Consider the following 26,532-nt stretch of genomic DNA (forward strand, 5'->3'; position numbering starts at 1 on the left):
TTGCATTTTTAATTGCCATAGTTTGGAATAAGTTTACAAAATTGCCATCTATTATCACCAATATTCAATACTTAATTTGCGTTACCTTTTTCAACATCTTGTAGATGCGAATCAAAATCATCAGTCATATTAACTCCCTTTTCTTCTTCTTTGCAATCTCTATCTTCCTGATTCTTCTCTTCACCTGGACGATGTGCGTCCTCCAATTGGTCCTGTAAAAAATGCGTTTTTTTCATTCTTGAAAATAAACAATAATACAACAATACAATAAAATATTGTTAATCCAATTGTTAATTAATATATAGCATAATTTCTACCTGATTTTCAATTCTCTCAGAAACATCTTTTTGTCCTTCTCCTTCGCCCAGGCCCATTCCACTCGACAGTTTTCCGGGGCCACCATCGCCCTCACCTTCTTCCATATCCAGATCACCAGGCTTGCAAAATCTATCCATACAAATTTCATTAATTATAAGTTTTTACTCGCTTTTATTGAAATATACTTTTTGGACAAGTACAAAAATTCAAAAATAAAAAGAATTACATAAATGTATCAAATTGTACACGCACCCTTTAGTAGCCAAATCCGAAAATATTTTCAACAAAACTGAAAGCATCTTGCAGGACACTCTGTGCACCGCTACCTTTTGCGACAAAAAATATTGAACAAATAACACAGTTTGTTCTAATATCGGGACTAATCTCATCACTGCATTCTTTATATTTTCTGTTTCATTTCTTGTGGCGATATACTGGACGAAATGGCATAGTAAATTACGAATTTTGTTTATTAAAATATCTAATTGTAAAAGTTTAGAGTCAATCGATAATTTCTCCTGTAACAATTCTTTCAAATGTTTATCCTCTAATATTTCTTTAGACTCCTCTTTTTCATTATTTGTTCCATCTATAATTTTATCGATTTCATTCAAAACATCTAAATTGTCCAAACTTTTGTCAAGTGGTAAATGTTTCTTGTACAGTGACTGGATGGTAAGCAACATAGTGGCTACAATATCTTCTGTTTGTGCAATTATTGTAGCAGAAGAATTTTCGCTCATATCTTGGTCATTAATTTCATCCAATTTATCCAGTTCTTTTGTGGTATTATTCAAATATTGAATCAAATTTTTAACACATTTTAAGACAGGATGTTGAGAGTTCAAATCTTCAGTGATTGTTGTTCTAAATTTGAACTGATATTCCTGTAAAATAGCTTCGCTATTCTCAATAACGATGTTTAAATTTTTAATGGCATTATGGGTTACGTCAATATGCGCTTGAGAAACGTTCGGTAAATCTTTCACATCACCTATTTGTTTAGGGGTAGCATTAGCAAGTTTATGTAATGCAGCCTTTTGTTTATCGACTACCGATATAATTGCTTTTATTTTCTTGTAAAGTTCACTCCACCTATCGCTATTAAGTAAACATCGTGGTACTAGTGAATCTGACAGCACAATATCGAACTCTGGCACAGACTCCGCAGACATAGTATCTTCTGGTACAGATTTCAGTACGATACTTAGTTGATCTAACATAATGCTTGTGTGAGCGTAACATTCTATTAAAATATCGATTTTATCTTGTATAGTTGAAATATTAGTGCCGCTAATGTCAGCATCAAGAGCATTAGCGAGATTAGTGGTAACGTTGCGTAATTCGCAAATATACCTTGTATATTTGGATATAGATTTCTTTTGAATATTTGTGATTTTCTGGGGAGAAACAAATAAAGAAGTTAATAATGATTCAGACACTTCTTCTAACACATTACAAACCATGAAATTCTGCTTGTGTTTGTTGTGATTTTGGTCTTATAAAGCAGTAAGACTTTTACTGGCTCGAAATATTATGATGAATTCAGGTAAAACATACCAATAGTTGGGCGGCAAATCCTTTGCAGCGTTCTATGTTTTGCATACCCAGGTCACTATGCGGTGTATGTAGTGCTGTACTAAATAATCTATGTCGAGCGATATTTTTTTGGAAATACTTTTCACAGCCCGACCATAGAAGTGCCAGTGTAGGATCACACCGTCTGAAAATAGATTAAGCATATTTTAATCTTTTTTATTTACCATTTATTCTTAGTTCAAGGCAAGCAGGCAAGTTCTTAGTTTAAGTCATTTTCTGTGTTTTTCAGTGTCTGGGTGTATCTTATAGGTATATATACATGTAGGCACCCAGACGAGATATTATTCATAAAAATATTCATCAGTCATCTTAGTACCCATAACACAAGCTTACTTTGGGGCTAGATAGCGATGTGTGTATTGTCGTAGTATATTTATTAAATTAAAACATATGTCATAGAGATGGGGGTTTTGAAAAATTTGGAAAAATTATTTAATCATTTGAAATGGACTAAAAAAAAAAAGTTAATTATTTGTTATTCTTAACGAACCTGCTTTTCAAATAGTTCATTGCTGCGTCCCAATCAACTGGCGGTATAGTAAAGTCATACAACTCTTCGGATGCTGATATTATAACTAATCCCGTACGATAGTTGAGTCCCATTTTAGTCAGGTATTTAAATAAGTCAGCGAGGGCTTTCCGCTTTTGTTGTACAAAGTTCTTCGCTTGGGACGTTTGCTTTTCTTTTGTTGCTGTTGAGTCAACCTAATAAACCGATTGAATATTATTTTACATTCATTTATTTAATTCGAAATTCAAATTTAAATAAAGAATTCGAATATGTTTTTTTTTTAAATCTAACAGCTGCGTTTAACCATGGCAACTTGATTGAGTGAAATCGAATGTTGCTGCCTCAATTTAGTGACGTTATTCGCCAAAACCCACGCAGCGGTAACCATAAAGTTATACGAATATTTCTATCGTCTCATAACAAAGGCTGGGAGGCTATGGCCGTGGTTATTTACCACCTTACCGACAAAGACGTGCCGCTAAGCAACTGACTGACTACCATACTAGGTTATATACAGTCAAGGTAACTTGTAGTGGAATAAAAAAAAACAGGGGTTATGCTGTAATCGTTTCAAGCTAAACCCGTCTCTACACTCAGGATTCTAGATGAAACTAGCTTGCTCGAGAGTTACTCTGAAATCTCTCGTTACGATCGGTATTCAACACTGAAAACTATATGGCACTACCCCATGTTGAAGAATCAAAGTGTAACAAGATGGATGCAGAATTTAACGCAAACTTGTTAAATTTGTCAATGATAACAATTATTTTTTTTATTTCCATACCTCTTAGGAAATAGGTTATTGCTTAAGTAATTATATTTCCACAATATTTTTGATTTTTATTCGTTTTTCTATTCTTAGTAATTTAATTTTTTTTATATTATTTTAATTTTTTTTTTGCTGTTTACAGTAGCCTTATGTACCCAGCGGATTTGCATGCTATGTTCGCATCGAAAAGGCACAATTGTATACACATGGAAAATAGTGCTATAGTTTATATTAGACTAAACAGTTGATTGTCAGTTTTGCGAACTAAATAAAAAAAAAAACTCTTACCTCTAAGGAACCCAAATGTGCACTAGTTTCAATCACAAGGGTCACAAAATCGTCTAATGCTTGCACCAGAGAAGGATATCCAGTGTTAGTGATCGTGTCCTTGCATAACGTCTTGGCTTTGTTCAGCAAGCTGGGTATCTTTGATAAAAGGCTGCCTTCTGATATTATTGGACAAGGCTGTTCAGTTTGGTCAACGTATTTCTGTAATGTAAGAAAATTGTAGAATCGAAACAACTGTAAAATAGTTGAAAGGAGGGAAAGTAACACGGGCAACGTTGAATAAAGAACATACAGAAAAAATATCATTCTGCCATTATTGTATGCAGTGCATTTTGTCCAAAACAATAAAAAAAACGCCCCGCGCACGTCTCACTTTACACCCGCGGAATGTTGCTAGCTCACAATTTTTTTCCCATTTTATGGTGAACTCTTAGAACTAAGACGCAAAATAATGCTAAGGGAAACCATATTAAAGTTTATAAAGGTTTTAGATGCTTCAATAAAAGTTGTGTACACGGTTTCTATATTTTATTAATTCTGTCACGGGCTACTTTTTATCCCGGAAATTTTTCATCACGGGCTTCAGCTTGTGTTTTTATTATTCAATCTGCTTGTTGCCCACGTTCTCCGACCGCGTTTATTACAGTTTTAACAAATCCCCTGACAACCGTTTGTTATCCTGGGATAAGAGGCCGCTGCTTTCTCAGTCCAAGGCCGTGGGTTCGATTACCACAACTGGAAAATGTTTGTGTGATGAATATGAATGTATTTCAGTGTCTGGGTGTTTATCTGTATATTATAAGTATTTTGTATTATGTATATTATTCATAAAAATATTCATCAGTTATCTTAACCCATAACACAAACTACGCTAACTTTGAGGCTAGATGGCGATGTGTGTATTGTCGTCATATATTTATTAATTTATTTATTAAGTATCGCTACACCAAAAATAAAGTTGGTTGATTGTTTAGCTAGGACGTTAAGGGCGGACAAACAAACAAAAAACACACTTTCGCATTTATAATATTCGTACGGGTTCGTTAGGACTATAAATTTTATGGAGTTTATTTAAAGTTTTGAAGACGTTGTAGGTTATATAACTTACCTTAATATTCCTAGCCAATACAATGTGTATTTGGGGGTCAATCATATAGGCTCCCCCAGTAGGGGCATTGGCACTCGTGGCCCTCTTCGGACGATCCCATATACCTACGTGATCCGCCCCGACTTCGCTTGTGTTGTCCACTAGACTATTGGCTACACTCTCTTTAAGGACTTTCTGTAATAAAAAATCAATAATAAAATAATAAATATATTACGACGTGTTGTGGTTTTACAAGTAGGAGGTCCGGAGTTCGAACCTCGACCTGGGCAGCTTGGATTTAATTTCCTCTGGTCGTGTCTGGTAGTCGGCCACGGTTCTGGCGAGATGCCACGCAGAACCCGATTAGGGGTAAGCCATACCCCTAACAGGTTAGCCCGCTACCATCTCAGACTGCGTCATCACTTACAAGGTGGAATTGCAAAGTTAGCCAACTTGGGGTAAAAAAAAAACCTCTTATTTATGAAGAAAAATAACTAGTTTCTATTGATATATTATATTTGCTGACAACGATTAAGTTATCATATTTTTTTTAATACTTAGACTAACGTAAGTAAATGATGAATGATTGATAATACAAACTATTTTAATATTTGCCTTATACTAACTAAGCAAAAAAGGCAGATAGGAGTATAGTTCTAGTATAGTTCTAGTATAGCCCGGGAGGTCGTTTTACTAATGTTAATAACATTAGTAAAACGACCTCCCGGGCGCATCGGTGAGATCTGTGGTTTTAAATAGGAGGTCCCGGTTTCGATTCCCAGCAGAGGCCATTTAGGAATTTATAATTTCAGAATTTTCTGTGGTTTGGTGTGGTCGGAGGCTTTGGCCGTAGCTATTTACAATCTTACCGACAAAGACGATTCAACATACCAGTACGGTGTCGCGTTAAAACCGATGAGGGGGCCCTTCCCCTAGGAGAGGGGAATAAGGGGTATGGGTTTAATATAACATAACCCCATAACAGATTACACCGTTGCTATCTTAGACTGCATCATCACTTACCACCAGGTGAGAATGCAGTAAAATAAAATGGTGGAATAAAAAAAACTTACCTCAAACTCTTTAGTATGCTTATGAAGGGCCTTGTGAGCTTTTTCAACTGTATCTTTGACGCTCCAGTAGCTAAGGTCACGGTCCCAAGTGCAAATTTTGACAAAATCCTTCAGTTTTTTCTCTATCGGCGCGCGTTTCTCCTTGATTTGTGCGGCGATTTGCGTTGAGAATTGTGCGTAGTAGTTATATGTGTTCCATAATATGGATATAAGTTCATCTAAAAACATGAGCATGTTATGGAAATAATAATAATAAATAAATAATTTATATACTACAACCAGTGGCGTGCACTTCATACATGCACAAAAGCACTGCATACCCTAAAAATTTTGTATTACTCATAAAGGGGAAGGATTTTTCCATTTTATGCTATTTTCCTTCTTTATGCATACCCTGGTCAAAAACCCTGTGCACGCCACTGACTACAACAACGCACACATCGCCATCTAGCCCCAAAGTAAGCGTAGCTTGTGTTATGGGTAGATGATTGATGATTTTTTTTATGAATAATATACATAAATACTTAATAATATACATATAAACATCCAGACACTGAAAAACATTCATGCTAATCACACAAACATTTTTTCACACAAACATTTTTCAGTTGTTGGAATAGAACCCACGGCTGTGGACTCAGAAAGCAGGGTCGCTGCAAACTGCGTCAATCGGTCGTCAAAAGTCGGAAATGAAAGTTTTATTAAGTTAGGTTAGTACCGTAGTAGTTGCGTAGTCCCCAGATCCTAGTTGATATATGATCGAAGTTCGATACAATTTATATAAATATTCCAGTAATATAAGTATAACTTAGTGCACCACATTTCATACCGATTGTGATAATTTGGTGCACAATATTTCGAATAGATATATTGAAGTAATATAAGTATCAAAAATGGAATCCGGAATTGAATAAGTAATTTTTTTCTCTAACATCAGCTGTCAGAACTAAGCATTAGCAGCTCATCTCAGAATCTCAGCTGAAATACTTGATAAGTGGAAAAGTTAATTATATCATATAGTCGAGGGATATAATCGGGGGATATAATTTTTGTCTCCTGCCTGCTGAAGGGTCAAGCTTACAGCGGTTTACCTGTAGCTACCATGCATTGTTATTCAGCAAAATTTCAGCATAATCGTCTTACATTAACAGTTTAAAAATACAGTTGCACTAGTTGACCTCAACAAACTAACATACAAACATCTTGCGTACAAACTTACCTCGTCGCTCACTGCGTTCCAAATGTACCACATGGCAATGGTACACATAAACAATGTCCAATCTGACTTCAAACTCAGCGAGGTTAGATGTCTCCATAAAGTCTTTCAACACAGATACGATCCTCGAAGATAATACAGATTCATCTGGACCAGGGTCCAAGTAAGAATTTATTGCCGCATACATGTAGAACCAATATTTGTGTGCTTCAGACTGTTTTCTATTAAAAAAAGTAAAATAACAAAATGGTGTTAAACTCTAAGGCCCGTTTTCACTAAAACTAGGCATCGCCCTAATCGAATGCCTAATGATTTAGGCGACGTCTATATAAAAAAAACGTGTGTACGCCTGTTAAAAGTTATACTTCTTAGGCGTAAAAAGATAAAAATCTTTATAAAATTTTTATTATCTATCAGGAACTACTAACAATAGAAAAAAGGTATTTAATACATTGAAAGTTTTATTATAACGCATTATCTAGTTAAACAAAGTTAATTTAAATATCACAAATAAATACATATCGCGAATACAGTTGTCGGTTCCTACGCAAACATAGGCAGATGACAGATGTTCTTATTTTTACTTTGTTGGCGATAGCTAAATTCAGGGTGTCGGTTTATTGTGCGGTGTGCGTGCACATCGCTAAAATTTACTCTCTTCATTCTCTCATCATCTTCATCATCATTTTTCGCTAACGCGCCAAAAGAAGTATAACTTCGAAAAAAAACGATTCACCAACACTTAGGTATTAACTATTAGTGAACGGTTGATGCATGCCTAGGAATCTCCTTAGATGAGGCGTTACATATTTAGGCATTGCCTTGTTCGTTGTTAGTGAAAACGGGCACTAATCAATCTAAAAGTTCGACCGAAAGAAAGCCTTTGCTGACAGGTCGTGATCGAATATACAATAACTTTGAAGTGGTTTCGGCTATAATAGTATTTGTATTATTTATTTATCCTCCTAACAATTAAATTCGTTGCATTAAAAACTATATTAATATGTCTACATAAATATTATTGGTGAACTATCTGTCATAGGTTTATAAAACGAACTGACATTAGTATATTAATCGTCGTCGAAATTCAATCAATTGTGTCGTACACTTTCTAAACTAAACCAAAATTACATGTTTAAAAATAGTGATACCATCCCTTTCCAGGAGATACAGGGTGAAAGGGACAGCACTACTTTAGTTCTATCTAAGGGACTTGGTACAACAAAATCAGTGCTATTACTAGATTTAAAAAATTAAAGTTCAGGAATATGAATAACGAAAATATTTTACCTCTGGTACAAATTATTAAGGCATTCTTTCCAATTGCTCATTTCCAACTTCCTCCAGTTTATAATTTGCTGGCCTACTGCCAAAGATATATCAATCAAGTTATTTCCCTTATGAGCATTTTTGTTCCATTCCTCAATCTTATCCCGGAGCAACTCCAGACCAGTAAGAAACCGGGACACAGGGCTAGTGATTGGAAAACTAAGTATCCTGTCTACTATTATTATAATCTGAAAAATTTAAATACAATTTAAAAATGAAAAACTTGCAGGTATTTTAAATATATCTCTGGCATTGGTTGCCTAAGACAACTTTTGTTACACATGCTGAAATTAGTGACACAGATTCTGTATCGGATTCTAATACAACCGGTTCTGCAATTTCTTGTACATATATTATCTGAACCGAAGTGTATCAGTTAGCATTATGTCCGTGACCTTCAAGGAGCATATTGCAATATACATTATTCAAAAAACTAGGAAATTGTATTTCTATTTATATCCTTGACTGTAGGAAATTTCTGACATGATGTATCGGATATGAATACAACCAGTTCTGGATTTTCTTATACATACATAACAGTAGAACCGAAGTGTGTGAGCGTATGTCAGTGACCTTCAAGGGGCATATTTCATCATTCATTGTTTTAAAAACTAGGAAATTATACTTTTACTTACGTCCTTGAGTGTAGGGAAGTCGGGCCACTGATCAAGCAACTCATTAGTACTTTCCTTCACCTTGTTCAATAATGGCACACATTCTTTTGTCTCAGATACCCAAGCGGAACGGTAGAAATCTGGTTTCTGATTTGTAGCATCTGCACATGTAAATAAGAAAAATATATATATCATACGATAGTCTTGATATTGTTTTGAGCCTAATCTATATCAACATCAAAATTATCATCATTACAACCAATGTATGTCTACTTCTGGCCATAGATTTTTTTATGGGAAGTTCCAAATTCCTTAGTTTCTTGTGGTTGCTTAAAATCATCATTATCATCATCATCATCATCGTCATCAACCCATTAACGGCCCACGACAGTGCACGGGTCTCCTCTTAGAATGAGAAGACTTTAGGCCTTAGTCTAGAAGACTTTAGGGTAGACTTCACACGCTTTTGAGAATGTTATGGAGAAGTCTCAGGCATGCAGGTTTTCTCACAATATTCTCCTTCAGTTTTTTTTAAAATATGCTTTTTTTTAAAATTTTTTTAAGTGCTTACTGCAATCACACCTGATGGTAAGTGATGATGCAGCCTAAGATGAAACGCGCTTGCCTAGAAGATACCTATTCACTCTTGATTTGAAGTCACGAAAATTATAGGTATCGGGGAAGACGGAAGATGGGAGAGCATTCCAGGCCTTTGCGGTGCGGATCAGAAAGTAAGAAGCAAAACGCTTCGTACGCGTTGGTGGTATTTCAACAACGTAACGGTGCAGATTCTTTCGATACCGTTTAAAGCAAGTGATATTTAATTTGCTGCGAAAAGTTAGCGGTGCGTGCCGGGGCTCGAACTCGGTCTCCACGAAAGCAGAAGCCTTATCCACCTCACTTTAATGTAATACATTTTTACTATATGTTTTCAAGCAAATTGCCAACGATATATAAAAAAACGTAATAATCTGAACATAACACTTAGTTAATATCAGTATATTCACAGAAAGAAAAAGTACAGTACTTACCGCTGCCATCAACTTTAGCCTTTATATGCGAGACGATAACCAAAAAGCTCGGCGATATTCTACCTTCAAAGTTAGCATCCAGAGCCTCCCAGGCCTCCTGAATGACACTGCTAAATGTAGGATAACGCAATAAAAGCGGGCTGAGTACATCATTACCCACCAACTTCTTTGGGCTGGGTAACCATTCAGCACTGGTCATATTGCGAACAAAGTTTGAATGCCACTTGTATATAAGGGAGACATCCTCGGAGCTGATCAAGTATTTTGGTTTATTTGTAGGTGCCTTAATTTTCCTTTGTTCGAGTGTTGGTGGCTTAAATTCCCCAAAATCTGACTCTGAATAAGATGGAAACATTTCCATTATTTCTTCTTCTGCGATGGCGTCCTCATCTTCGTCTTCGCACTTTGACCTATACAATTATTGAATAATAGTTATAAACTAAACAATTTAAGATAAATATATCTTTATATATATATTTCTTGTGTGCGTGTGTATGTCACTGAACTCTTCCTAGACGGCTGCACCGATTTGAATTAATTATTTGGTATACGTTTGGGTGGCACTCTGGATGTTTTAGATTCACAAATTAGGCCGACTGGTGGCATTGTGGTCGGCTAGTATAATATATAAATAAAGATAAACAAAAATATAGCTTGTTAACTACCATTGATTCCTAAAAATAGTATGCAACCAATGACTTCTTTTTCTCACTTACTTCAGTTGAGCCACTTTTATCGGCCCTACTGTACTTCTGTTTTTGTTAAGCATTTTAGGATAAGTTAATTCTAAACTTACTTGGTTACGTATAAGGCTTCATCGTCTTGTTTTTTCTTTTCAATATCTTGTCTTTGCTTTTCCCATGCTTTGACAAGCGCATTAAATGTGGTCAATACTGCATTCATTGTGATTTGATCGATCCGTTGAGATGCTATACAACTCATACTAATTTCGGATAAGTTCATTTTCAAGACCCTGTGAAAATATTTTATTATGTTAACACAATCTGAAATTATTTTATTTATTTATTTAAACTCTTTATTTATACATCACTACACAGTTAGGAAAATAAAGGACGAATAGAGAGAATCACAAAGACTGGAGTAGAATACAAAAGGCAGATCGCTTCTAAGCGATAAGGCCTATCGCTTAGAAGCGATCTCTGCCAGGCAACCTTATGATTACAATAAGAGTGAGAACAAATGGGTGGCGTAAATTTATTATAAACCTACATTCAAATAACTACATACGAATGCATAAACAAAAGTTACACAAATAAAAAATATATGAAACAAATATAAAAAAAAAATTAATATAAATTATGATAAGCTATAAATTCTAGAAAAGAAAAAAAACAATAAAAATTATCATTAGGTAATCCTTACTTGAAAAATCTATTAAACATCACTAATTAAAAATATACTTACTCTAAACATTGTGATTCTATGGAGGCATCTTCAGTTGGTGCTATTGCATTTCGTTTTAGGAGTTGCACTAAATTCGACGAAACAAATCTATTAAGATGTTTTTCTCTGGCCGCTTTGTTTGGGATAGCATTAGGGAATTCTAGTAAAGAGGTGAGAGCATTTTGCATATCAGGACCGTGTTCTATTTTCGCAAGAAGCTGCTTTATTAAGTCAGTCATTGTTGTAACACTGTACACAATTTGTGATAATGAGCTTTGTAGAAGTTTGGCTAGATCCGGAAAGGCCACAGAATAAACCGTTTTGACTTTATTGTTAAAAGCTTTTACTGAATACATCCAAGAAGAAGTCTCCTTGATTGCTGTTTGTGCTTTATTTAATACAGCTTTGTCCGGTGCATTTTTGTTCATGATTTCATACAAACTATTGGCAGACGAAATAAGATTTGAAGAAATTGCCGTTGTTGTTCTGTCGGACAGCATAGATTTCGTGAAGTGCGTACAGTCCTGGAAATAACCAATAATATTTCAAGAGATACAAAAAAAAAGGCATATGCCAGCATTCAAAAGCCCACCAAAACTTAAAGTGGTCTTAACGTGAGTAATTTGAATATTTTACCTTGACAAAGTTACCATAGGAAGGTTCCTTGGGTCTAAAAGTATTGCCAGATGCATACTTATGCACACTTTGAGCTGTCGTTTCTTTTAATTCCATTAGAACTTTGCAGTATGGATGCACCTTTTTTAGCCTATCTCGATTTTCAGTTCCGGCTTTGTAATAATCTGTGGCAACTTGAGATGGTTTTTCAATGTTCCTATTTTCGGATATAGTGCCGGATATCACACCATGTACGTAATATGCGCTCAACAATTTATTGAACATACTTATATCTTCCTCTATGTATTGTACTTTAAAACGATATTTTTCCACATGGTCAATTGGACTTATTTCTGCCATTATTCGAACTAGTATAAAACTAGTCAAGAGGGACAGTTGCGAAGTCAGAATTTTCACTTTTGTAACCAAAGGAGTATCGTTTAAATTTTGCGACATTAAAGTTGAGAGTGTATCATGCACGTCGCTTGCATGAGCGAACAATTTAAGGAAATGTGTATCGTCTTTAAAGTGTACTTGCAAAGTCTGTACTGTACCATCATCAGAATTCTCTGTGTTTTTACCAACATTGCATTGTTCGGAGACAATGTAATTTAAATAGTACAAAAGCTGTGTATATTTTTGCTGTTCAAAATTAGCATCTGACTTCCTGTAATAAAAATTAACTGTTTCGTTAGAAAGATTAAGAGTACCATATACCATCAACATAAATTGGTCATAATGTCAATTGTATGAGTCACAAAACATGAACTTACAAAGCTTCTTCCGAAGAACCAAATTTAAGCTTTAAAACAATAGAAATAAGTTTTAGCTAAAACTTAATAAACTTATATGCTTTCTTTTTGTTGGAATGTGTAAAATACTTACAGTTTCAACTCTGCCATCGCGTCCAATGTACCAATATTCTTCCACAAAATATTCAATATAGTACCCAACTGCATGGAATAGTCTACACGATCTTTTAAAGATAATTTTTCATATGCCAATACTGGACAGGAGCCTATTAAAACAATAAATACTAATTTCACTATGACATTCTTGGTAAAGCAATTAAAATAAAAGAGGATCCACACAAAATCACTTAATAAATAAAATCTAGCGTTATAATAGGAATTTTTAATTAAGCTTATGGTGTAAATTTACTGTAATTATACTCACTCGATAAATCCAAAGATGTGGTTAAATTCTGTAGGTAATAAGACATCAGTGGCAGATTAGTTGACATTCTCTTGGTATTGGCTGGAATAGTTTCAACAATCTCTTCAGAATTTTGCATGGACTTTTGATTCAGAAACGGTGTTGGATATGTTACTGGAGAACTAGCAAGCATGGTATATAAATCATTCCAAAAACTAACTGGAAGAGATGAGATCCTGAAATGGGTAAAAAAAATATATTATAGCATAAAATAAAGCAAATAATGTTACTTAAGTACAAAATAAGTAAATATACCTTTGAGAGACCATATCTGGACTGCCTTCTAATATTTGTCGAATAATCTTTAACTGGTCGAGCAGTGATGTAGGGAATCCTTTCATAACATTTGCTGTTTGAATCACACTTATCAAAAATTCAACACAATTAGTACCCATTGAATGGCTTCCTAAGTTGATTTCATTGTCTGATATTTTATTTACAACTTCAACAAGATATGGTTGCAGAATGTTAATTATCCTTTGTATCACATACAAGTTCATGGGAAGGAGTTTTAATTGCGATCTGAATTTAGCATTATCTGACATATTTTGCACCAACCTCGCCAGAGTATCCTCAATATCTTTAACAATCTCTTTGTCTGGTACATCTAAAGCTAGTGTAGCGTCTGATATGTAACTTGGTTCTATCGAAACTTTATAAAGCTGCCGATCTACAGAGTCCAGCACATCTAAATGTGTTCTGCTGTATAATTCGGTTTTCTTTGTAGACAACTCATGTTCATTTTGATTTTTATACAACTTCGGTTGTCCATAACATTTACGCAGTTTTTTGGCAACTTTAGCAATTTTAGAATTATCTTGCTCTGTATTTAACATTAAAGATTTTAATTCATTGCTAAAACTTTTCAGATTGTCGTGATTCGATGGTACTTTAAATAGTTCACCGAGTAAATATTTTTGTACCCATTTTCTATGAACATTCAACAGAGGAATGATTTCATCCTTTAAAATGGGAGTTCTTTTATTTTTCGTCTTTTCAAATATTTGCATAGAACAAACCTTTATAAACCTCTGGCGCCAGTTTAATAACTGTACAACAAGACATAGTAATTCATCGTTGAAGTACATTTGGGAAGATTTAATTGATTTTATAGCACGTTTTATATAGCGATCAATGATCTCGAGATAGATCCTACAATTTTTCAAAATAGGATATTCTGTAAAATCATCAGTTAATTTTCCTTCACACACTGCGTTAGAGTAGTCCAATGCAGAGAAACTATTCTCTCCTAAAAATGATTGCAAAACAATGTTTTGCAACTCAAAGTAGAGGAGAGCAAAATCAGTATTAATATCAGAAACAATCTCAGGATCGACTTGGTGAGCTTCGGGAAAAAATCTTTTATATGATGTGGTATTTTTATTGCTTTGTAAATATACAAACGCCTGATCATTTAATTGATGAGTTAATGCTTTGACTTTATTGGTATTGTTCAGTTTCACACCTTTTTTTAGTATATAATGAAGCGTTTCGAATAGTTCTGGAGAGCATTTACTATATGATGTCAAAATGCAAAATAAAACATGAGCCAAACTTTCTGAAGTAATTCCCGAATCTTTTGTCTGTTTTATTACCACATGGGCTATTTGCTTAACAACCTCATACGATGAATTAGTGCACAATCCTTTTACTGATAATGTATGATTGACGTCATTTGAAACAACAGGATCATAGTCTTCTGTTCCTAATTCGAATTCCAGAGCTTTTAACATTTTATTTTTCATTTCAGCTAGCGACATGTTAACAGAGGAAGCAAAATCACTCCCATTTCTTGGCTTTATATAAACGTCTGAGAAACTACTCAGCAAAGCAGTTGTACTAGAAATCCCTCTAATAAGTTGTTGCCAAGTTAAATGTGCCGATTGTAGCAAATGCGATACCGTTGGTCTTTCTAATCCTGCAATAATACACATTTACTTAACCTTTAAATAGTTTAATAAAATTGTAACTTTATGGGCAATTTTTTTAAACGTCAAACATTCTAAACGTCAAACAAAATAAAATATATGTAAATGAATGAAATCAATTAGATGTTTTGTCAGTATTTATATGAGTATAATTGATATGTGAAATCTACCTTTACTCCTCGGGTAGCTAACTAATAAAAAAATACTAGTTGTTATATACGAACCTTGTACAAACGCAGTCAATGATTCGTGGCATCGAATACAAATATCATGATATTCATTTGGTAGTCCACAAGAAGAAAGCAAAGCTACTAAATCCATATAGTTCATTGTTTCAGATAAACCTAAATCAAAATCATCGGGCCTTAATAAAAATACTTCAACTCCTCTATTTCTCATTGCTCGAGATATTTCCCCGTACTTAGGATCCATTGTAAAGAAAACCCTAAAGTTAGGATGAGGCTTGATTTCACTTATACCGCCTCTTTCCGATATACTCAGCACACCGTTTGGTTCCAACAGTCCATTTAGTCTATCCAGCACAGCTGCTGATGTCAAGTTCACATTATCTAGTAAGAGCCATGATCCTTCAATCAAAGTTTTCACGAGCAATGAGTCAACCCATTCAAATTTACCGCCCGCATTCACAGAAGTTAATGCAGATACTTTGTTTTGTAACTTTATTATATTATTTATAGCTTTTTCAACATTTTCGTTTGTGAGATTGCATGATATAGCGCAATCTAATAACTTTTTACAATGCTCTAATAGAAAAAGTAACCTTTCTTCAAATTTTTTTATATCCTCATTCGTAGAGTTCTTGTCTAAAAAGTTGCTTTGGAGGGATTTATATTGATAGAGGTTACTCAACAATTTATTAGACCTCCATTGTTTCGATTCCTGTACAATCCACAAATTCCTCACAATATGAATTGTTATTGTTTCGATTTCATCATAAAGGCTTTCCAGGTTTCTGTTATAATCGACTTGTTCAAATCCTCCTAATAGATCTGAAACATCCATGGCAGACGTTACTGGCACAACATGTAGATCATTTCCTGTCAAATCGGCTAATACATGAATAATACTGCTTTTGCCTGTTGCTGTTGGGCCAACAATTATGGATAGCCAATTCATTTTGACATTCTGAGCCAAAGCTTTTAGAGTTGGCAATTGATTTCTCAGAATCAACAAATTAGTTTCTACAGAACGCCTACTTTTGTACATCAACTCTTTATTTCTCCGTATTGTCACATCTCCTATTAAGAGGATTTCATCTTCGATTGCGATTTGAGGATTGCTATCGCTTCTAGGATGTTCTGGTAAAAATATGTCGTCGTATATTTGTGTCATACGTTCTTTATCTTCATCTGTTCTCATGCGATTAATGTACAACATATCAACGTATTTTCCAGGACACGTTTTTTTCCCACATTTAAGATCGTCTATAAGTGCTTCACACCACCTTTGAATATCCCTCAAATTCATTTCCCAGGGACCGCCTTTGTGACCCCAAGATTGAATTTCAGTAACTTCATGGGCCACTTTGCAGTTAAATTCTACAATTTTGAGCAAAATTTCTAATGGTAACTGCGAGTATTGGGCTTTAACAATGTATAAGAGATCTTCTTTAGTCAACGTGTCAATGTAAACTTGCGTAAATCTGTTTAAAAATGATGCCGGTAATCCTCTTCTAGCCCCACCTTGTTTCAGTGGATTTTGGCAAGCAAAGAGTTTGGTTTCATGTTTTACTTTGAAAGTCTTGCCTAGTTCTGGAATAAAAACTTCCCCCCTATGATCTAGGCACGCATTAAGACCTTCTAATACTGATTGTGGAGCTAAATTGAGCTCGTCCAATAGAATCCAATCTCCATTTTGAAGAGCATTAAGAAAAGCTCCTTCTTTAAATGTAAACGAACCATCTTCGGTAGGTAAGTCAGTTCCGAAAAGATCTGTAATATCCTGAAAAACAAAGTACAAGTTAGATATTATTTTAAAGTATATATTAATTCCATTATTTCTATGTTTAAACTTACCGTCTGATCGCTCAGATTTATACGAACGACTCTATGCCCCGATGATTTGGCTAAAGCCGTAACTAAGCTAGTCTTTCCAACGCCCGGATTTCCTTCTAAAAGTATAGCTTTGTTTAATTGAAGACCTCGAAGCAGTCGTAAAGTATTCGACCCAGTGGTTGGTGCGCTAAACGTAAAGGTTTGTTTCTCATCCAAGTTACCATGTGGTCCACATTCAATAAAAAACGGCTTGATCCCAAACTTTGAGACATTATATTCGGCTTTAAGCATCAGACGTTGATTACATAGCATTTTTTCAAGACATTCGGTATATTCGTTTCCAAAAGTTTTAATTTGCGTCAGCAATAATTTAATAGCATTTTGATGTAGAAAAACCAATGTCTCATTCTCTATATGCCCCGTCAGAGTTGTACCAAAGCAGTCTAAAAAGGTCATGCAAGCACCATGTACATATGCTTCAGGAACGTCTAATAGACCTTTAGAAATGGTAACGTTTATAAATTGAACCCACGAGAGTAAGTCACGTATGCTGAATGGGAATTTATTAGTGACTTCGGAACTTTTTAACCAATCTGTAAAGTCTAATATACAATTTCCAATCCCAGAACTACCATCCTCTTGGTTACCCAATGCTATTCCTTTGCTAACACTTTTTTCAAGCACTTTTAGTAAATCCTCTCTTATACTAACATGATCGCACCATATTTCTGTGAACCGATTGCGGAGAGCTGGCGAAAGCTCTTTTTTCCCAAAATCTCCTCCGGGATTCATTGTCCCAATAAAATGAAAGTTTTGGACAGCTGTAATGACTACAATATCCGAATTATCTTCCATGCCTCGTTCCGAAAGCACTAGCTGCCTTTCACTTTCAAGTAAGGAATTCAATCTCTCTAAAACGCTGTCATCCGCCAGAGAAATTTCGTCAGCTAAAAACAAATGACCATTTTCCATCGATTTAATTAAAGGTCCATCTACCCATTCAAATAATTTTCCATCGTTTTTATACTGACGGACGGGGCGAAGTCCTCCAAGAAAATCGGAGCTCTCCGTGTGCATATGACAGTTTACAGACATTAATTGTCGGTTGCTTAAAGCTGCCAAAATTTGACATATAGTTGTTTTACCACAACCAGTTTCTCCCACTAACAATACAGGCTCGTTAAACGTGAAAGCTTTCGCAATTAGTATAGCTAACCTACGCATATTGTAAGTCCATACGATGTGTAAAAATTCTGAGAGTTGATTATTTAGAATCATCTCTAAAATAGATTTTGTAACAGGTGATGTTTTCGAGTGCAAACTAAAGAGGTTTTCTGGGTCGACCTTTCTTTTTATGTGTTTTTCTATAACGTCTTCTATGATTTTCCTTTCATCTGACTGCCGAACTTTACCAGCTAATATGAGATAGCCCTCATCGGCTATGTGTTGATCCCAATCATAAAACTTTTCCACAGTTAACATGTCTTTAGAAGCATGTTTATACCTCTGGCCCCATCTAAACAAATCTCTTAAAGTAATAAAACCATCTTTGCCTTGAACAGCAGCTGAACCCCGTCGTCTCACCTGTAACTCAGCCATCACTTCAATCATCTTTTTACAATAAGTGGGTGGTATATGACATCTCTGGTGCAAGATAGTTTCCAATTCCGGTCTTGGTATTTCATCAAAATGCAACTCGACAAAACGGTTCCTAAAGGCTCTCGATAACATTTTGCGTCCACCATACAATCCGGGTGGATTTTGTGTAGCAAACAACATGAAATTTGGATCAGCTTTAACCACTTGCTGAGTTTCGGGAATAAAAAGTTCACGATTGTCATCTAAAACTCTATTTAGAGCTTCTAAAACATCACTTGGCGCTAAGTTTAGTTCATCAAGAATAATCCAATAACCTTTTCGCATTGCTTCGACTAAAACACCCTCTTTAAAAACAAGGTTTCCTTTGGAGTCTGTTGCATATGATCCAATATATTCTTGTAAGTCTGTGTGCTCGTGATTATTAATTCTTACGCAGTAATTCCCTGACGCTTTAGCAATATAGGTAATCAACGAGGTTTTTCCAACAGAAGTGTCACCTTGCAGCAAAACAGGTAATTTACCTAACGAAATAATACGTGCAATGTCTCGAAGGTTCTTTCGAACCGTTGGTGTTAATATGTATCCCTCCGGAATGTCGATTGCTAAATTGCCCTGTGGTATCCAATGGCCTTCAAAGAGTAAAAAATTTTGACCCTGAATTTTTGGTTCAGGAATTAATTGTTTTAAAACTGAATTTATGTTCTTTTTTCCTAGTACCGCTCTGAAAAAGAGAAATTCAAAATTAAAAATGTTTTATTCATGAAGAAGGTCTACACACATCACAGGAACTTGTTAACACTAATGTTAGGATATGGTGTTAACTGCATTCTTTAACTTAAAACTAAAGCTAGAGCTAGGAGGGTTCCACACGCTCCTTGGTCTAAAACAACAGACAGATTTTTTTATTATCACCATCTCACAGTCGAGTTAATGTTAAGTTATGAAGCTAGAGCAATTCATACCCAAGCTATTTTATCTAACATGTTATCCTTAATATTATAATAGGATTTTTCTATAAGCTTACGTTTTATATAAACTTTGACCTCATTGAGATACATCTTAAGGATTTCATCTGGTAATTTATTATAAAATGATATACAATTAAATGATATACCTTAAATGAATTACTTATTTTATGCAGCCTAGTAAACTGCACTACAGGTTTAATTTTAGGTCTAATATTAATATTGTTACAGTCCACTTTTTTTTTTTAATTGGTTATATTTTTATGTACAAAATTAAATTTTCAAATGTGTATTGATTGTGCGCCGTCATAATTTAGCTTCCCTAAATTTATCTCTTAAAAGCTCTCTTGGCCCCATTTTATATATTGCACGCAAACAGCCCAAAAATAGAATCAATATCAGCAGCATTACACCATAAAAGTACGCCGTAGCCGTATAAATAAATGGATTGGTAAAAGTATGCAAAATAAGGCTGTATCATGTGAAATGAATCTTCATATGAAGCTCTTAAAAATTTAATCGTGCGCGCTATATAATGTTTATAACTTAGTAAACTAGCATGATATATAACTTACCTGGCAATCATGGCTTCTACTTTAGGATGGGAAGATCTGTCTAGTTGAGTAAGAAAGGAAAGGCAGAAGGCTTCATATAAAGATCTAGCGACTGTGCCACATTTAGCTTTAGCAGCGGCTATTAGAGCCCTACAAAGCGTTCTCAGCGAATAATGCGGCGCATTACCTAAAATTTAAAAATAGTTATGTATAATTAGTTATACAATATTACGTAAAATATAATTATTTCAATTCTATCACTATAAACATACCTGAACCATCAACAAGATTTAGTTTCGCTTCTTTCCTTATCGTAGCATAAAAGTGATATATAGCCTCCAATATGGCACCACTTAAATTCATGTGATACAAATAGTCACCAATAAGCAACATTAAATCATTTCTTTCTGTTAGTTCATCTATGAAGAACTCCGTAAATCTGTTTCTCAAACCTACTGGTAGATCTTTTTTCCCGACATCTGTTGCTGGATTCATACAAGCGAATAATGTAAAATCTGGGTGCCTTTTTATAGGAACTTTATCACCTTTTTCTAGTAATTCTATACTTTCGTTTTTATTCTCCAATAATCCAGCAAGACATTCTAAAATTTCTGCTGATGCCAAATTTATTTCATCTAGTAAAACCCAATAACCTTGCTGCATCGCTTTAACGAGTGACCCTTCAATGAAAGCAAAAGACAATCTTGACGCTGCTTTTACTTGCTGGTCTAATTTTAATATTTTATGACCAAATGATAGCCATAATTTTAACTTATCTTCTTTCTTCTCATTTACTAGTCTATTGACAGCAGCTTTGTGACTTTGCTTCATTAATGCCAATAATGCAGTCCAGTTTTCTGTGTCGTAACATGTTTCTATATGACCAATAAACTTTTTGTTTTTTTCTGTGTTAAAGAAACCTTTGAACATTTCTATATACTCCGTTTTAACGGGTCGTATAACGTACTTGAGATCTACTGGTTTGTAACCGCCTAGTAAGTCAGCAGAATCTGATTGTTGGTTCATGTTTATAACTACAAGTTTATGGCCAGTTTGTCTGGACAAATACTGTATAGAGGACGTTTTCCCTGTTCCCGTTTCTCCCACAAGAAGGACGGGCTCGTTTGACCTAACACAACACGCAATCTTTTCAAGTAAACAAGCTGACTGGCGCGTAAATGAGAATACAACTTCCTTATTGTCAAAATCTAACATGTCCAAACATTTTTCAACCCTCGGAACTTTGGCCCTGCCTACTTCTAATGAATCCGAATGTAAAGATACATTTGGTTTGTAGTGCTTGCAATAAAATTCGGATTTTGTTTCAACAATGCCTAGGCACGTGCCGACTTTCTTTGCTAACTCGAGCCTATACTCTGGTGACGAAATGGAACAAGTGAATATGTCCAAAGCGTCTTGTAGTACCTTAAGAGCAGATTCTGCACTTGACACGTTAAATCCAACAACAGCTCTGGAACACCATTTCATTAAATCTCTAGTAGAGATAAGTCTGGAACCTCGCATAATAAATACATTTGTATCTTTTTCTTCCACATCCGTCGTTTGAAGAGAAGTGTCATGACTGCCTACAGAAAACATCATGAACACTTCAATAATTTTAGAACATATTGAGGCTAGGGGAGGATATTTTGCGTGAATAATTTCAGCGAGCTCTGATCTTGACAATGGCTCAACGTTTATTTGCGTCAAGTGCTTCTGTAATAGTGTACTTGAATTCGACATTTTCTTTTGGAAACCGTAATTAGTAATTACTGTCCTGTAAAGAAAATCAAATGATACTCTATTATAAATCTTAATTTTACACTCAAAGAGAAGAATAACCTTTTTTCTCATAAAGTACATGTTGAACTGATTGAGAAGAAACTTTTTCGGTTTCAGCATATCAACTTTTACTTCAGCCTCAGCCACAATAGATCAAGTATGAAAACTAGGGAATTTCATACCTTTGTGTGACAAACAATTGGAATCCTGGTGAAACTGGCAAAGCATCTCTATAACCTGGTACACATAACGTATTTCTTTCCAATAGAGAACTTAATGTTGATGCCACATCGAGTGCTGCACAATCAATGTCTTCCAATAACAGCCAATGGCCATTTTGGACTGCCTAAAACGTTAAAAGTATTTATAATAAAAATTATATTGATCACTAAAAAAACAAATGTAACATAAAACTTAAGAAACATATCAGAAGTGGGATCAGCGCGTCGTTTTTCCGCTCAACTAATTACTCGAGTTGACTGGCTCTTGCCCATCTCTGCCATTACTCCCAATGTCTTTTACCCATCTGTGTCAATATTCACATTTTCTTCCATCCATCTGTGCCAATGTTGACATTGTCTAGTAATCAAGTTGACCCACATTCTAATTTTGGACCTTACTATCTAATTATATGTAATAAAGAAAGAACGAGTACCTCAGTCAAAACACCAGGTGCCCAAATAAATTCCCCAGGTATATCTGTGCACTGATGGGAGCCCAGCAACATTCTTGAGTCTGTTTGATCGCCGAGTTGCACTTTCTTAAATGCAATTTTCTTGCGTCCAGTTATGGCTGCCAAATGTTCTACTAAGCACGTCTTACCGGAGCCTACAGGTCCCATAAGTGATAAAGCTTTACCTTTAAAACATAACAACATTCAGTAACAAATTTATATTTAAAAAAGTGTTGGTACAATTAAGTAATATTTTTCGTTGGTATTTATTTTTAATGAGGGTGAGGTTCAAAAATAATCTTGGTATGCCATGATGTAAGTTAGGGAGATTTTACCTGATGCAACAGCTAGGGCTAGACTCCTCAAACTATTAATGGTAGACTTAACAGGAACCAAACTACCAGGCTGCACATTATTCTTATCATAAACAGGCAGTAAAATACCATCAATATTTATAACACTGCTTATATTTATATCTAGCTCATTTATATTTCCATCAATAATATATACTTCTTCAGTTTTTGGAATGTTTTTCAGAGCATCTTCTTGTGTGATACATAGATTGCGTGATAATGTTTTGGATTGAGCTTCTGTCATATTTGTCAGTATAGCCATACATTCTTTCACCATCCTATAAAAATTAAAAGTGTTGCAATACAAATACAATATCAAATGAGAAATAAATATTGAAAGTGTTTGCAGAATACATCGGTTACTCTTTCAAGCTGCTCTAACACAGCTGTCAAAGAAAAAACTGTAATTATAATAAAATAAATACATTAAATTAACTCACCATCTTATATGAGCATTTTCATTACTACTAAAATTGTTAACAAATTTAGTCCAATCCCATTTTGTGGCCAATTCATTTGGGAGTTTACATAGTAATGAGTGACAGCATGACACTAATCGGTAATCCGTAATCTTTTGCCGACAGTCTAAAAGCCTTCTTTTCTTTGGAGCGACATTGTATGAATCCTCATGATGTATGAATACTTCATATGGAGGTATTGCATTGATTTGAAAGTATTTCAAGGCATATCTAAAAAAAAAAGAAAATGCTAAAGAGCATCTGATATTTCTGATGAATCAGAAAATAATATTTCAAAGAAATATCCATAATTATCGCAAAGCTGATGTTGCGAATGGGGCAGAAACATAGCTTGGAGAACCGATGGATGTTGCGGTACATGCTGAAGTAGCAACAGTAAATATATTAAATCAGTATGGAAACTACGAACAAAGTTCGAAAGAGCACTCCTGTGGCCCTCAGGTAATTAATTAAAAAATCAGGTTATTTCCATGCTCTTTTAGCTTATATATTTACAGTGGTGCCGTGTAGGAAGACCCCCTCAAATCGGACCAACATAAAACGATTCACAAGGCATTTACCATAGATGAAAAATGGTCTTAGTTTTAGAGCTTAGACAACATTGCTTCAGTGCGTGTGTTTTTGTGTGTATGTGTATGTGTGTGTGTGTACACATACCTCGTCTCAAAATAAGAAACCCTGAATATGTCAAGCTAATGAATAAATTTTGACTTGTGATAGTTGCTAACTATGGGCCTCATAAAAAACTTAACAAGTTGTGAAGCTGAAATGGCATTGGGCCGGCACTTAGTTAAGAAAAAGGATGAACGTTGGGGTCCCAAGGTGCTGGAATGGAAGCCCCGCACTGGTAATTCCAGCATTAGTCAACCTCCAATAAGGTGGACAGACAAAATTAAGCATGTTGCAGGTAGCCGCTGGATCCAAGGGGTACAAAATCATGGAATTTGGAACTCCCTACAAAAGACCTATGTCCAGCAGTGAAAATCTATCAGTTGATATGATGATGATGACAATGAAGATGAATTAATAAATTACTCTTTATGCACTATACTATTGCAGAAAAAGGTTTACTATGCAGCATATTTTATACCCAATTCAATTCTTAACTAATTAACAAGCAAACAGTGGAAGGCACCAGCTATAATAACTTCTCAATTACACTTATGGGTACTTGTAGTTAAAATAATACTTACTGAAGTATGTCAGGGTGGTCGCTCATAAGTGCCAAAATAACTGAGTACTCCAGATGGTGGGTCTTCTCCATATCATTGCACTGATCAAAATTAGCGTTGGAAAACACCAGCTTCAAAGGAATTTGCGTAGAAACTAATGCCAGCAATATATTAGGTAGATACTTTTTAAATAGCACTGCATCTTCGAAATTGAGAATAAATTGTGATAACTTTATAATCACATCCTCAATCTTGGTGGAACCATTATCCAAGGAGTCCTGCAATTATTAATTTAATACAATTCTTAAGCAGAACCACTTTCATATGTGTTGTTACAGATTATTCACTAGGAAATTAAAGGCTGTAGGTGGGAGAAAACAAATTTATTAAAAGTAACCGGAACATACTACTGGACGTATGAATGTGGCTTTTACCTTTCCTCCTTTGCTGTAGAGTGTGATAAGCAATCAGTGCTAGAAGTTAACACTAACTACAAACACAGTAAATATATTAAAGCAGTACTAGATTTGAGGCCTTGTTTGCGTGTGCATCTGCGTGAGTGTGCGTTTTCAATGGTTTTTCATAGTTTCCATACTGCTTTAATATAATTACTGTGCTACAATACTAATAATTTCCAATAAAGAGTGGCAGATAACCATTTCATTGGTCTTGTTTTTATCACTTACTATAACTATATCTATAGTATGTGATAAACACAAGCCTCAATCGATCCTATCATCCTATCAATCCGAGGGCCTTCTGATCCCACAAGGACCAAGGATTAATTTCCAGATTAGGTCAAATCTGTCATTCATTGGATTTTTCATAAATATTAACTGTCCCGAGTTCGGAAATTTGCATTATAAGCCCAAATACTTCAGAGTGCCATAATTAACATGGCACAAGAATAAAAAAAGCTTAAGCTTTTGACTGGAGTCCCCCGGTGGGTGAAACTTTTAATTCCCTTGCTTGTATGGCATCATTAATAGGATGAAGATGTAAAGGATCAAAAAGACAAAACAAGAAATTTATATCAGGTACATTTAGTTAACTATGTTCACCAAACATTGGGGTGACAGCCCGCTGCGTAGTGCGGTGGTTTTGAGATTTATATACCTTTGAGTCTGCCTTTGTGCCAAATAAACCAATGAAATTTTAGTACTTAAAGCTTATTTATAAATTATATAAAATGTACTTGCCACAATATGCTGACATGTTTTAGTTAGATCAGAGTTTTTTGTTTCTAACTCTATGTTCTTTATCGCAGCGATGATATTATCGGTCATTTTCACAACAATATATTCGTGGATCACTGGGTTAAATTCGGAGACATAAAATGATACGAACTAATATACATTATCGAACAAAAACAATGCAATACACAGCCGGTACAAAAGCATGCAGCGCACATGTGAATGTGACATTGACAAAATTTAATTACACTTGACAGTTGACAATTAAAATGTGACCACAGATAATACATAAATGTGAAAATGTCGTTGATAAAATTTTATTTCTAGTTCAAATACTTTGTCTTTTGTAGATCTAGCATAGTTTAAATATATCTAAGCTAAAGCACATGGAAACTACGAACGTATGAGCTTACGTTCGAATTGGCATGCTCACATAGATGCATGCATCGACGAAACAACTGAGTTATTTTTGCAGTATTGTATAATCGTAGGGAGTACAGTGTCTAACCAAGCAAAGATTGCTTGCGTTTCTCACACCTTCCTCCGTCCACAATTTTTTTGAAAATGTTTTGCGCTGTAGCAAAATATTTTTAAAAAAGGTGTGAGAAACGCGAGCAACCTTTTCTAAACTCCTGATCTCAAAAGGTAATTTAATTGATTTTTATTTTCAGTAACAGCGTGGTACACTTAGAGGTAAGTAGCTCGGAATTCAGTTTGGTTTAATTTGCGCTGTCTACTTCCAAGCTTCGA

General features: G+C 34.9%; 1 protein-coding gene across 1 annotated transcript in view; it reads right to left on the minus strand.

Moving 5' to 3' along the window:
* The window catches only part of LOC120633224 (midasin), a 37,481-nt gene extending 11,493 nt beyond the window's left edge, over window positions 1-25,988 (minus strand). The window contains exons 1-28 of the mRNA XM_039903378.1: window positions 25,789-25,988; window positions 24,611-24,867; window positions 23,379-23,627; window positions 22,921-23,216; window positions 22,568-22,770; window positions 22,095-22,258; window positions 20,403-21,907; window positions 20,152-20,317; window positions 17,034-19,332; window positions 15,222-16,959; window positions 13,325-14,987; window positions 13,031-13,245; window positions 12,740-12,872; window positions 11,876-12,521; window positions 11,261-11,763; window positions 10,632-10,808; window positions 9,836-10,245; window positions 8,826-8,965; window positions 8,152-8,378; window positions 6,865-7,082; window positions 5,646-5,863; window positions 4,594-4,767; window positions 3,486-3,686; window positions 2,408-2,622; window positions 1,879-2,041; window positions 571-1,718; window positions 318-447; window positions 86-212 (exon numbers count right to left, since the gene is read on the minus strand). Coding sequence (XP_039759312.1) covers window positions 86-212; window positions 318-447; window positions 571-1,718; window positions 1,879-2,041; window positions 2,408-2,622; window positions 3,486-3,686; window positions 4,594-4,767; window positions 5,646-5,863; window positions 6,865-7,082; window positions 8,152-8,378; window positions 8,826-8,965; window positions 9,836-10,245; window positions 10,632-10,808; window positions 11,261-11,763; window positions 11,876-12,521; window positions 12,740-12,872; window positions 13,031-13,245; window positions 13,325-14,987; window positions 15,222-16,959; window positions 17,034-19,332; window positions 20,152-20,317; window positions 20,403-21,907; window positions 22,095-22,258; window positions 22,568-22,770; window positions 22,921-23,216; window positions 23,379-23,627; window positions 24,611-24,867; window positions 25,789-25,875 — 13,672 coding nt within the window. The 5' untranslated portion in view covers window positions 25,876-25,988. The remainder of the gene's footprint in view (window positions 1-85; window positions 213-317; window positions 448-570; window positions 1,719-1,878; window positions 2,042-2,407; window positions 2,623-3,485; window positions 3,687-4,593; window positions 4,768-5,645; window positions 5,864-6,864; window positions 7,083-8,151; window positions 8,379-8,825; window positions 8,966-9,835; window positions 10,246-10,631; window positions 10,809-11,260; window positions 11,764-11,875; window positions 12,522-12,739; window positions 12,873-13,030; window positions 13,246-13,324; window positions 14,988-15,221; window positions 16,960-17,033; window positions 19,333-20,151; window positions 20,318-20,402; window positions 21,908-22,094; window positions 22,259-22,567; window positions 22,771-22,920; window positions 23,217-23,378; window positions 23,628-24,610; window positions 24,868-25,788) is intronic.
* Between the last annotated feature and the right edge of the window lie 544 nt (window positions 25,989-26,532).

This window comes from Pararge aegeria, chromosome 21, assembly GCF_905163445.1.
Source record: "Pararge aegeria chromosome 21, ilParAegt1.1, whole genome shotgun sequence".
In the NCBI taxonomy this organism is placed as follows: Eukaryota; Metazoa; Arthropoda; class Insecta; order Lepidoptera; family Nymphalidae; genus Pararge; species Pararge aegeria.